General features: G+C 41.6%; 1 protein-coding gene across 1 annotated transcript; it reads left to right on the forward strand.

Moving 5' to 3' along the window:
- The first annotated feature begins 1971 nt into the window (after positions 1–1971).
- COX7A2L (cytochrome c oxidase subunit 7A2 like) lies at positions 1972–12774 on the forward strand. Its single transcript, XM_080683149.1, has 3 exons — positions 1972–2139; positions 9754–9885; positions 11368–12774. The coding sequence occupies exons 1-3, from the start codon at positions 2068–2070 to the stop codon at positions 11506–11508; spliced, it is 345 nt and encodes a 114-aa protein (XP_080539275.1). The 5' UTR covers positions 1972–2067; the 3' UTR covers positions 11509–12774.
- Positions 12775–13934: the final 1160 nt, after the last annotated feature.

The raw sequence follows: 13934 nt of genomic DNA on the forward strand, positions 1-13934 counted from the left end.
CTTGGTATGAGTGATTCTGACATCTAATTAATTAATAGCCAAGAACTATGAAAAAGTAAAATGACTCAAAGATAAGATCAGCAACGTAATATCTGTGAAGCTTTAAAACCTACTGAACTATTGATTTTCAGAACACTAGGGCGGGATGATTATATGATGGGGATTACTACTTACAGAGGAGACAAGCGAGGCTCAGGGAACATGACTAGTTGCAGATCACTCAGCCTGGAAGACATGGTGACTCAAACTCAAATCGCATTTTCTTTTTCCATTATATCACAACGCTGCATTGTAAAAGCAGCGACTTTGGATTGGCTGATCATACGAAGAAGCTGAAACCTTTGCTCTTTAGAGCATTGGCATTGCTGAACACGTGGGACTCTTCGGCTTTACACCTGCCAGACGGGGATGCTGGAGTACACCCTCGCTCTGGAGTACTCAGCCTTCATCCTCCTCTTCTCAAGATGGATTGATACCTGTTTATCTATAACTAGAGGCCCAGTGCACGAAATTCATGCACGGGTAGGGTCCCTAGCGGCTGCCAGCTGTCAGCTGCCAGCCGGGGCCTCCCTTCCCCTGGCTGCCTGCTGCTGTCGCCAGCCCAGGCAGGGCCAGCCAGGGGGAGGGGCCAAGGGTGGTTGGCCATCCAGCCCCGGCACCTGGTCAAACTCCCAGTCGATAATAAAAGCCTGCATATTAGGCTTTTATTATATAGGATGCAGTGCTTAAGAGTACAGACTCGAGTCAGGTGACTAGCTCTGCCACGAACTGAAGCTGACCTGGGCAAGATTCTGAACTTTTCTGGGTCTCATTTTCCTGTGCTGTAAGATGGAGATGATAACAGTACCTACCTCGTAGGATTGTTGTGAAGGTTAAGTGAGTTTATTTATGGAAAATGTTATATAGGAGTATCAGTTTGCCACATGCTTTCAGATGAACACTTAAATGAACCTACAATATGCTTGTGAAAACCTCTGGCTAGAGGATAAAGCTAAGGAAAGCCTTGCTCCACGTGGACCCTGTAGGTAGGAAACTAGTATACTCCTTTTATATAGTACCTTGCACGTAGAGGAGGCTCAAAAAAATCTTTAAATGGAACAAAAGTGAATTCTACCGGAACTGAAAGTTGTCCGGAATCTTTCAGGCTCGAGGGCTAGATTTTTCAAGCGTTTCTAGTCCACGTCCCTCCACTCCCCACCTCATTTATCTCAAAGGGCAGAGGTCAGGAAAATGATGAGTAAACAGTTCGCATAGAACTCAGGTAAGAGTAAAAAACTAGTTCTGAGAAACCGCAAAATGTACGTCCTGGTGCCTGAAGGTTACGTCACTACGCATTTTTTCTACACAAAGCCCAAGAGGCTATCTTTATGTTATTGGGGTGAGATCCCTAACAGCCCTCTGTACTAACAGCTCCCAGCAGGCGCTTTCAAATTTTATTTGCTTCGCATTCCAGGTGGTCGGAGAAGCCCGGCCGATGAGTATCTACTCCTGGGCCAAGTGCTTCAGAGCGAGGAAGGAAAGAAATGAGACTACGAGCAAGTTAATTTGGTAAAGGAAGAGAAGCCTTCAATCTGACGGGGCCCAGGTGACAGCCTCGCAATACCGCTCCCTTCAAAGGAGAGTAGTCGCCTCGCCCCGCCCCGCCCCTCTCGCTCCAGGCCCCACCCCTCTAGCCCTAGGCCCCGCCCAGAGTCCGCCCTACTTTCACCCTGGCAGGTCCCTCAGCCTCCGGCCTGGACCGCGGAGCGCTTGCGTACTTCTTAGAGCGTCTTAGCAGTGCCCGAATCAAAATTTGGGGAAAGAGGGAAACTCGTATTTTCTACAAACCCAGATATAGCAGCTATCCGCGCTCACCTAGAGATGATTATGCCTTTCTTGGCCTTTAGAACCCGGCTTCTTTCTTTATGTGGCTTAAAAGGGCATATTTTAAATTAGGCGATCTCTGGGCAGCCCGTCTCTTGGCGCAGGGTCCTTGGGCTGAGCCTTGGGGCCGACTCCAGGAAGGCAGGGTCCTTCCTTGTGGCGGTCGCGCGGGCAGCGGCTGCGAGTAGCGGGACACTGGGCGTCATGTACTACAAGTTTAGCGGCTTCACGCAGAATTTGGTGGGAGCATGGGCTTCCCATGCCTATAACCCGCAGGTACGGGTAGCACTGCGCCGGCTTGGACAGGAGAAATGGCCGTCTGAGCCTGTGCGCCAGTCAGTCGCGGCGCCGGAGCCCGGCATGGCTTCTGCCAACGGTTTGGTTTAGTTCTCCCCGTAACTCCCGGCGCCTCTCCGCACCTGCTTGCAGCGGCCATGGAGGCTCCTAGTTCTGTAGATGCTCCCCTGGCGGAGCTGGCCTGGCCAGAAGTTGGGCCTGGCACTCTGCAGGGGTCAAGGTGACCCCGGACTCGTTGCTTGTGACTCGTGGAGTGTCTCGTGGGGTCGGCGGAACCCAGAATGTGACCCTGCCGAATCCGAAGTTCGGCCCTGTCCTTTTAAAGGTGTCCCATTGGTGTCTCCTGCCACAGCCTCATCCAAGCACGGGATTGGAGAGGTGGCTTGACGGCATTGAGAGAATCTATAGGGCCAGGAGAGGCTGTGTGATCAGCTTTGGGAGACTTGAAATGTTTGGGTGAGTCTGGGTAGTTACATGCAAGGAGCTCCAACTGTAGAATGGTTGACAGATGCCTATTAATTTGAACGGTCTGATTTCATTCAGATTTTGTCGATTGGAGTTTCAGTCTCCAGCTCGTGTTGTAGAAAGAAGGGACTTTAGAGTCCCGTATTCTTAATCTGTGCTAAAATCCTGGCTTTGCTACTTTATTTTATGATTGACCAAGTTACTTTGTTGTGAACTCAGTTTCATCTAGGGCAGCTGTAGTGCAGATTACATGAGACGTGTTTCAGGTGACTAGGAGTCTTTGGCAGGTGGTAGGTACTGGGTAAGCAGTAGCTATTCTCCAAAAGCTGAGTCTGAGCTACGGTCATATTCATTTCTCCTCCTCACGGAGTTGTGTGGGAAGAATCGATAAGATATGTAGTTAGCAAACGACTGGAATAGTAAGGGGCCCAGGTAGGGTGTAAAAGATGCTCCATTGTTAACCTCCTCTTTTTCCTGTGGGATACTGCAGCTTGCCCAAAGTGTGTGTGTGGGGTGTTGAAGGATGATTTCAATCTAAGATTAGTGATTAACATGTAAGCTTTGTATGATTTGTAGATTTCAGAGTGATTGTGACAGGCATTCGCAAACCAGGTGTTCTGACTTCCGTAATTAGAGGAGTCCTTAAATTTTTCCTTTCTAAATTTTTCCTTTCTTCGAAATATTGGCACAGTGGGAAACGTAGACGTTTGTCATTTTCAGTATTATGTAAAGTGCATTGAATAACTGAACAAGCATTGAGTAACCTAATGTGGAAAAGCTGGTTCTCTTAACAGTACTCTAGATATTTATAAGTCAACTTGATGGCAAGCAATTGTGGGAAGGATATTTTCCAGTGGTTGATTGAAAAACATTTTCCTTACTTTCACATGTGGTGCCACTAAAATTGGGGCCAGTAAACATGTGAAAAGATGATCAACATCCTTAGTCATTAGGGAACTGCAAATGAGACTCCATTTTACACCTGCTAGAATCAAGAAGACAGACAACAGGTGGTGAGAATGTGGAGAAACTGGAACCCCCTAGTGCCGTGGTCGGCAAACTGCGGCTCTTTGGCCCCTTGAGTGTGGCTCTTCCACAAAATACCACGGCCTGGGCGAGTCTATTTTGAAGAAGTGGCATTAGAAGAAGTTTAAATTTAAAATATTTGGCTCTCAAAAGAAATTTCAATTGTTGTACTGTTGATATTTGGCTCTGTTGACTAATGAGTTTGCCGACCACTGGGCTAGTACATTGCCGGTGGGAATGTAAAATGGTGTAGCCTATTTGGAAAACAGTTTGGCAATTTCTCAAAAGTAATCTTAATTTTACCATATGACTTACTAGTGGCAATTCCTCTCCTATTTAAGCTGGCAGAATGATATATTAGGTAAAGGTAACTGAGAGTGATGGAGGGGAGTGGGGCAGCTGGGGAATCATTGAGTAAGTTTGGCTGTGGTGGTTGGAGGTAGATCATGAAGGGTCTAGGATGGTAGGACTTAGTTTTGTGAGAAATGAGTAGACATTTACAAAGCAACTTAATGCAGAAAGTTGTAGTAGAGTCTTGGCCAGAGGTTGAAACAAAGACATGCTTCTTACCCTTAGTTTCATGCAAGGTTTATGGAGGAGCAAGTATGACCAGAGCTATGCTTTGAAAACATAATCTGACTGGGAGAGACCAGGGCCAGGAATGCCTATTAGATCCACAAAATAGTTCAAGGTCTTCTGAATAGGAATGGAGGAGTCAGAGGTCTGGATGATAGGACTTAGTGACCCATGAGGGAGATTTTAGGGATGAGGAGAGAGGAATCTAAGATGATTGGGAAATTGGAGAATGGTAATGTTTTCCACAGAAACAGGGCCTCCTAAATAGACTTGTGAGAAACGAATTTTGGACAAGTGGAGTGTGAGGTGTCAGGGAAGCATGGAAGTAGTGATATCTGGTTTAAAGTTAGAAATAAAGGACTTGAGACACTGGATTGAAACTTGTTTTTAGTCTCAATCACAGGGAAACATTTCAAAATATGCCTATGAAAAGAGATTAGAGAATATATAATTATAATACCGCGTTTCTTCAAAAATAAGACAGTGTCTTATATTAATTTTTGCTCCCAAAGACCCGCTAGGTCTTATTTTCAGGGGATGTCTTATTTTTCCATGAAGAAGAATACGGTACACATTTATTGTTAAATGAAAATAAAGGAAATTTATTACCTGTATACGGTATGATAGTACAGTAGTTGTCAACACAAACCAGACAAACTGAATCCTACAGTATCAAGAATTTACTCATTTATTCAATGACAATCATGTCATCATCTTCTGGAATATCATCATAACAATCCAATTCCTGAATTTCCTGGTGAATTTCTTGTCACTCCATTTCTTTCAGAATCAGTGGACCAAATCTCTCATGTTTAGCAATAGCACTGTCTTTAAATGAGTACTTCTTGTCAAGGTAGCCTGCTCGCAGTGCATTTGCAATGTAACTGTCAGTGATTTTCTCCCATGAATTCTTCACCCAAGTCACAACTTGTTGCAGTTTAGGTTTCACAAAGTTTCCACGCTGATTTCTCTCCATTCTATTTTCAATGTAATCATTAATTTCCATGCGCAAATTGTCTTTGAATGGCTTGTTTATTGCAATATCAAGAGTCTGGAGATAGGCCGTCATTCCTGCGGGAATCATTATCTGATCTATTTTTCTTTCGTGAAGAAATGTCTTCATGTCTTTAGCGCAGTGAGTGCTGGCTGCATCCCAGACTAGCAGACCTCTTTGGCTCCCTCGCATAACAAGCGGCAGCATTAAATCGACCCACTTCCTTATAACTGCTTGTGTGGCCCAGGCTTTTTCAGTTTCAGGAATAAAAACGCCCAAAACACGTTCAATCTTTTCCTTCTTGCCCTTAGAAATGATTAAAGGTGGGATTTTAGTGCCATCCAGACGAATTGCCAAAATACAGGAAACACGTGCACTTTCGTAAGCAGTGGAGGGAATGTACACTAAGGAGGCACCCCGCTGTTCAATGGTTGTTTGAGATGATTGGCCCATAAACACTGCAGTTTCATCCATAGCAATCATGTTGGAAAGATTGTATTTAGAGAAGTTAGCATCATCAATAAAGGACTTGAATGCAAGTGCTCGCTTAATAACTTGAGTATCTTCCAACCTAAACAATGTTGTAGATCTTCTTAAAGACAGTTCACTTTGCTGAAGGAAATTATCCAGCCAGTGTTGTGATGCTTTGAAGTCTTCGGGGGCTATGTCAAACTGTGGTGCCACTGCAAGGGCAAATTCTTGAATCTGAGCCCTATTCACAACCAAAGCCTTTGCTCTCCTGTCAACAGCCCATTCACAGATCAGGTCTTCCAGCTCGGAAAATAATGGTTGCCCACCTGATCCACACTTGCGCTTTTTAGCATTTCCCTTGTCCACTTGTTCAATGAGGTTACCATACTCTGCTCGCCATTTTCGGACCAATCGGATACTCAACATCTTCTCTTTGCAGAAAGCAGTAAGATTTTGGCCCCAAGAGTCTTCCACGATTCCTTTCTTGTACTCCACGGAGTAGCTTTTTCTTTTTGCGCTCATTTCTAGGGGTAAAAAAAGGGAATTGGGGTATCAAGGTGGGGGGAGGGGGATCACTCAAAATGACACAGGGGGGATCAGAGGGGGAAATCAAAATGGCACAGGAGAATCAGAGGGGGGATTACCATTTTAGTAACCCCTTTTGATCCTCCTGTGTCATTTTGATTGTCCCCTCTGACCCTCCTTTGTCATTTTGAATGCCCCCTCTGATCCTCCTGTGTTATTTTAAGTGATCCCCCTCCCTGTGCCACTGAACACCTTCACCAGACATCCCCCCTACCCCTTTATCAGACATTTACCCCCTGGGGTCTGCCTGGGGACTGTCACTGGGCTTGCTGGGGCCTGGATCTGGGCTGGAGCAGGGTCTGCCACTGACTGAGAACCTTCAGTCATCATGAAGGCGGCCGCGAGCATCAGGTAGTGTCACCAGAGACAGACCAGCACTCACCACCTTCGCTGCATCCCGTCCACTCTAATTCTCCTTTTCTTCTACACGCATCTGCGAAAGTCTCCTCCTCTCTCCCGCCCCGCGCTCACTGCTCACTCTGACCTCCGCTCCGCCTCCACACAGCAGTGACGTCAGGACTCTGCGTAATATCACTGGTTGCTAGACGCCAGTCGGGGCATCCCTAGCGACCAGTTTACGGTAAATTAATTTTCATTCTGAGACAGAGCCCGGGGGCCTTATTTTCTGGGGATGCCTTATATTTCACTCAAGGAAACCTGTAAGTAGGTCTTATTTTCGGAGGATGTTTTATTTTCGGGGAAACACGGTAATTGACAGAATAAGATAATGGGATGATAGATAAATTTAAAACTCAATATTCTAAACTTTTACAGTATTATAAATGGAAATATGAAATTATTTAAAATTATTAAGATGGTTAGTACTCTTTTTCAGATGGTATTGTTCAAAAACTTTGCTGTAGTTGGTGAGTGAACAAACAAAGCCATTTGGTATTAAAGTGCTTTCACATTAGTCCTGTCAAAACAATTTAATTTAAAACCATTTTTGGAGATGCTTGGTAGGAAGGGTTTTTTAATTTTTGCATTCAAGGGGAAATGATCATTAGGAGAAAATACAAATTGCTTACAGAATAAAGGGAGTGTGTAAAATTCTCCTGTTCAAAGAAAGACCCTTTTAAGCCTTGTAGGTAGGATCATCCCCTCTTCCCATCCCAGACTCCTTCTGAGTCTCTGTTTGAGTGTGTTATATGCCAAATGTAGGCTAACAGCACATTGACCAAACTTTCTCTTTAAATGGATCGTTGTTGAGGGGCAGTGACTGGGGCAGGTAGTGAAATACTTAAAATCCAGGGTTCTATACTTGAGAGAGGCTTGAGTTTTGACACTTGGCTCTGTCTCTTTGCTATGTAATCTCAGGCAAGTTACCCTCTCAGATGCAGTTTTCTCCTCGGTTAAAAAAAAAAAAAAAAAGGAATAGTAACATCTCTCTAGGGTTGCTGTCAGGATTAAATGAGATGATGCATATGAAATGTTTAAATTAACATGATGCTGGACACATAACAAGGGCTCATAATATTAGCTGCTGTTATTCCATAACATGAATATCCATAATAGCAGAAATTTTATCTGTCTTATTCATTATGTATTTTTAGTAAGTGCTCAGTAATATATGTGAATGAGTAAATGGAATGCAGAGTAAAGGCCATGATTCAGCCCCATTTATAGAAGCCAAGTGTATTCTAATACTGTTTTGTTGCCCTGTTGATCCTAATGCCTGCCTGGTGGGAGTAACATTGAGGTTTTCAATATTTGCTTTTTAAAATAGGTTTTGTCAATTATAGGTAAATTTAAGTGTTTGTTGTTTTTTTGAAGAGATCAGGAACCAGGGGTCTAACAACTGTATTTATTAATTTTGGTCAAAGAGTTTCCATTTTCATTTGTAAAATGGAAGAGGCTGAACTTGAACTCTACTTTCTAAAATTTAATTTTTCCTGGTTAGAATTTAATATAAAAGGAAGTGATTTTATTTATTTGGAACTCTTAAGTTCCTAATTTTAATCTGCAGGTTATTTTGGAGAACCATCTATATATCTGCCACTGTAGGTTTACTTCTTCAGATAGAAAACCAGAGTTCCCCTTAGGGTCCTTCGTCTGTCTATATCTGTCTATCTTATTTATCTAAAGTTGTATTGCTTTTCTCAATGTTTTGTGTGTGTGGGGGGGGTGGCGGGGGGGCGGGCACTGCAGGCCTCCTCTAAATTGTAGTCCAACAGTGCTAAAAAGGGTTTGCAGGAGTAGGGTTGTTCTGGGTGAAAAAGGGAGGTTGGAGCTTTTGTGAGGTCCATATCCATGACTGTTATAAGTTGGGTTCCTTTTTTAAAATAACAGCTTTATTGAGATATAATTCACATACCATACACTTACTAATTTAAAATGTACCATTAAAGTTTTTTTTAGTGTATTCACAGATAATGTGCAACCATCACTATATTAATTTCAGAGTATTCTCATTACCTCAAAAAGAAACATATACCCTTCAGCTCTAATCCCCTTATTCCTCACCCCCTAGCCCTAAGCAACCACTAATCTATTTTCTGCCTCTTAGATTTTCCTTTTTTGGATTGTTATATGAATGGGATCATAATTTTGGCTTTTATGACTGGCTCCTTTTACTCGGTGCAGTATTTTCAAGGTTAATTGGTGTTATAGCATGAATCAGTACTTTATTTTTCTTTCCCCTTAGGTTTTTTAAGCCTGTGGGTTTGTCCTTCCTTTATCAATGTGGCTGAGGGAGCTACAAATAGTAACCTGTGCTAACCCCCAAATCTCACTCAGTTTATATTTATTGAATACGTGTGGGTGCAGACACACTACTTTAGGCATATATTGATTATCTCATGCAGTCCTTTCAGTGGTAGATACTGTTACTGTCATACACATGTCACACATGAGAACACTGAGGTTTCCTTTTTGTTTTTATAAAATTAAAGTTTTTAAAAAATTTACGGGCTTATTAATGCTGGAAAATTTAGTTACTCTATTTTGTTTTGTGTTTATTTTCTGGTACTGAAAGACATCTCTTACCATTAAAGTTTCTTCCAGATTGAAATTATTTTTGTACTGTGTGTCTGAAAAGAATCTGAAGTCCTTTCTGGGGTTAGAGATTCCATATTGGTATATCAGCTCACCAAGAGAAGAAAAGGGACAGCCAGCTCTTTGTTGAAACCAAAGTTCGTACAGATTATCAATGTTTTACTGGTTTGATAAGATAGACACAATAGTTATTTCTAGAATGGGCCTTCGTTCTTTGCTCCTCTCTCCCAGTGCCCCCCACTCCCTTCTTCGTGGACGGGGGTGCTTAACAGGTTGCTCTGGTAAAGTGGACTAGGGTGTTTTGTTGAAAGTTTAAGGACTTTAAACCTTAAACTTAAAAAATTAAAGGCCTTGTAATGCAGAGTTAGAGAGACTTTCCTTCCCTCTCATGGTTGAATGACTGCCTCCACTATTCCAGACAGCCTGCTCCTGAAAGGGTTGTTCAGATGCCCAGACATAACTTTCTTCCTTTTTTCCTGCAGGGATTAAAGCCTGTGGTTTCCACAGAAGCACCACCTATAATATTTGCCACACCAACTAAACTGACTTCCGATTATCCTACGTATGATTATGCTGGGAAAAACAAAGTTCCAGAGCTACAGAAGTTTTTCCAGGTGAGAGAAGGCACTCTGGAACAAAGAAGCTTGTGAAATAAATAGGTTTAAAAAAACCTATGAAACCAAGTGTTAATCTAGTTTACTACCCCTTCTCTCTTTTTCCTTAAAAAGAATTCTTTTGATATTATTTGAGCCATAAACTAGTAGAACTCAGTGTAGGTAGAAACTGATGCAAGAGAGAGGGTGATTAATTTCCTTATCAGTATTTGAGGGTATGCAGGTTTTTAAGTTGCATATATTAGATGGAGGAAACAGTAGTATGTATAATGTATAAACGTTGTGAATAATCCAATATATATTTGGCTTTGTGACACATGCAGTGACTTTTGGCATTGAGTTTTCTTCTAATTGTTTTTTTGCCTCTTTGATATTAAAATTCACTGAGCTGTTGCTAGAAGTGGAGGAGGCTCTCTTGGGTTTGCTGATCAACAGAGAGAAGCTAAAACTGGATTTTAAAATTTTATAAACATTAATCTATATACAGATAATTGAGAGGTCAGTGACCCAATTATGTCTCATATGCCATGGGAGTGGTAGTGCCTGTTATTGTTGTTGCTGGGAGGTAGGTTCTCCCGTCTCAAAAATATGTCCAGATTCAGGATTGGCCTGGGCACTTTTGATCAGTTTAATCCATTTTAATCTGATAAGTAAAATTTTTATGTGTATGTGTGTGTTTTTGTTAATCTTCACCCGAGGATATTTTTTCCACTGATTTTTTCAGAGAGAGTGGAAGGGAGGGAGTATCAGGAGAGAGAGAGAGAGAGAGAGAGAGAGAGAGAGAGAGAGAAACATCCTTCTGAGACACATCTATTGGTTGCCTCCGGTGCCAGGGACTTGAATCTGAGACCCTTCGGTTCTCAGGCCGATGCTCTAACCAGTGAGCAAGCTGGCAAGGGCTGATAAGTCTGTCTTGAGCAGGGTGGGGGTCTTGAGTTTCAGTGGGGAGGGATTTTGGAGACTGCAAAATAATGGATTAAATGTTTTATGGAGTCTCATTATTAAATGGATTTGACACACCTTAATGGAAAGAAGGTGGCTGAATAAAAAAAAAGGAATTGAACCTATTAACTGACCTGGTGTGCACAGACTCCATCTGGAAGTCAAAGTGATCAGGAAGTCAAAGTAAATGTAGAGCATTTCTTGTGCCTATAGCTCTTATGTTAGCTGCTGGTTATCTTTATGTTTTAAAAAAATTCACCAGTGCTTCTTTCTTAGTTAAGCAATATGATAAATTCCTTAGAAATTTGGAATTTGTTGCATGCACCTTCCTGGGGCTGTGTTTTGGAGAATGATGTTGGATTTACAAGCTTTAGTTACATTTATAAGAAAATATACTAGCATTTCAATTAGCATTTTAATAGATTAGGGCTTTTTCCACTGTAGTGGGTTAGTCATAGAGAAGAGACATTTGTTCTTGACTAGCCTAAATTATAAATCTTTTTCTTATCAACCATGTCCTTGATAATTTTTTCTTTCAAGAAATCTGATGGTGTGCCCATCCACCTGAAACGAGGCCTGCCTGACCAAATGCTTTACCGGACCACCATGGCACTGACGTTGGGAGGGACCATCTACTGCCTCATCGCCCTCTACATGGCTTCACAGCCCAGAAATAAATGAGTTAGGCTGCAAAAGACTGGTTTGCTTTTTGGCATAAACCCTTTGAATTTTTGTTTCTGTAAAAAAATTTTTTTTTTACTTGAGTGGTCTACTTAACATTTTGCAAGAAAAAAAAATAGAAGGTAATACAATATTTTGGTTTGTTTATGAAATGCACATTGCCTGTCAGAGCTCATTTGACAGTTAAAACTATTGCTCAAAGAAATGCTGCTGCTCTACCAGTTTGGGCTCTTGATTTCCCTGGAGGTTCTGGATGAAGGTTGCATACAGACTCATTAACTGCGGTCTGTGCTCAGGTCCTTGGGGACTCATGGTGGCCTTTTTGAGCATGGGGTGCAGAAACCTTTCTGGATTTGCATATGTCTGAGGAAGGAAGACAAAAGCCAAGGCCAGGTGCATGAAATGAAGTATTGTGTTTGTAGTTACCTTGGGGATTTTCCATCTTGCAGTAAAATGTTAATAGAAATTATTTGCAGCATGCCTCTATTCATGGGGCAGTTTGTTTCAAAGGGTTATTTGCCTCATCCCAGATCTTTAGTGAAATTTTATGTGTAATTATTATGTATTTATTCCACCATGGGAATAGAACACCTGTTTAGTGTTGCATTTTAGACCATTGTCTGTTTTATTAATGAAACTGTGACACAAAGTCTCCTTTACCTTTTAAAATTATGATTTTTAAGTTATGATTTATTTTGATTGTGGAATAAATACATGAATGAAAAACCTGAAGTTTGAAGTTTTTTAAATGATCTTTCAGAAAAATTTCAGAACACCAGAGGCATCTTAAACCTGAGTCTAATTTCTTTTTAATTTGGTACCAGATAATCTTTACAAAATAGTTCCTCAAAGTCAAGTAATAGAAGGCTAATGATATATTGATGATTACCATATGCTTCCTAGGAAACCTGCTTGCCCTGTAGTGAAATGTGCCTGTTACACACAGTTCATTTAGACATTAATTTCCTGTCCCATCACAGTTGGTAGATTCACACACCCTATATTAATGCTGAAAAAAAGGTGGAATTTTTGCCGAAACCGGTTTGGCTCAGTGGATGGAGCGTCGGCCTGCAGACTGAAGGGTCCCAGGTTCGATTCCGGTCAAGGGCACGTACCTTGGTTGCGGGCACATCCCCAGTAGGAGGTGTGCAGGAGGCAGCTGATCGATGTTTCTCTCTCATCGATGTTTCTGGCTTTCTATCCCTCTCCCTTCCTCTCTGTAAAAAATCAATAAAATTAAAAAAAAAAAAAAGTGGAATTTTATTATATACTAGAGTCCTGGTGCTCAAAATTCATGCACGGGTATGTGTGTGTTCCCTCAGCCCGGCCTTCACCCTCTCACAATCCAGGACCACTGGCTCCTAACTGCTCTCCTGCCTGCTCGCCCCTAACCACTCTGCCTGCCTGCCTGATTGTCCCTAACTGCTTATCTGCCTGCCTGATTGCCCCTAACTGCCTTTGCCTTGGTCCCCGCCGCTGTGGCTTCGTCCAGAAGGACGTCCGGAATGATGTCCAGAAGGTCATCTGGCTGTCTGGTCAAATTAGCATATTACGCTTTTATTATTATTAGTGGTGGTCTGTATCTTGCCATAACAAAGGATAGTGATTTTTTACTGAGGGTAAAATATTGTGTTTATAACAATAGCATTTCCAATGGCTAGGTAGTTGTTATTTGTCTGTGTAAGTCTAAACTTCATTCTTTGATATTTCTCCCAAGTTTTTATTTTGAAAAATTTCAGGTGACAGAAACATTGTAAGAATAGTACAAAATACACCTGTATATCCTTCACTTGGATCACCTGTTATCATTATATTGCCACTTTTGCTTTTTCTTGCTTTCTCAAAGCACAGGCACACAATGAATGTATGTACATAAACATTTGGTTTTTGCTAAATCATTTAAGATTAATCTATAGAATTATGATGATTCAGCCATTAATACTTGAGCCAGTATCTGCTAAGAGTAAGGATATAACTCAGTTGTCACACCCAATTTAACATTGATAATAATACTGATATCTAATATAGAGTCTTTCTTTAATTTTCCCCAGGTATCCTAATAATGTATCCTTTGTAGTTATGGTTTTTAAAATAACAGCTTTATTGTGATATAATTCACATACCATACAATTCACCTTTTAAAGTGTACAGTTCAGCCCTGAGCAGTGGTAAGAGCAGGGGTGGGCAAACTTTTTGACTCGAGGGCCACAATGGGTTCTTAAACTGGACCGGAGGGCCGGAACAAAAGCATGGATGGAGTGTTTGTGTGAACTAATATAAATTCAAAGTAAACATCATTACATAAAAGGGTACGGTCTTTTTTTTTTTTATTTCAATAGTTTTATTCATTTCAAACATTTTAACACCAGTGTTGATGCTAATGTGCAGTGGTGCATGTTAACACAAATGCCCTGTAGCATGCATTT

The sequence above is a fragment of the Plecotus auritus genome (genome assembly GCF_963455305.1).
Source record: "Plecotus auritus genome assembly, chromosome: 8".
In the NCBI taxonomy this organism is placed as follows: Eukaryota; Metazoa; Chordata; class Mammalia; order Chiroptera; family Vespertilionidae; genus Plecotus; species Plecotus auritus.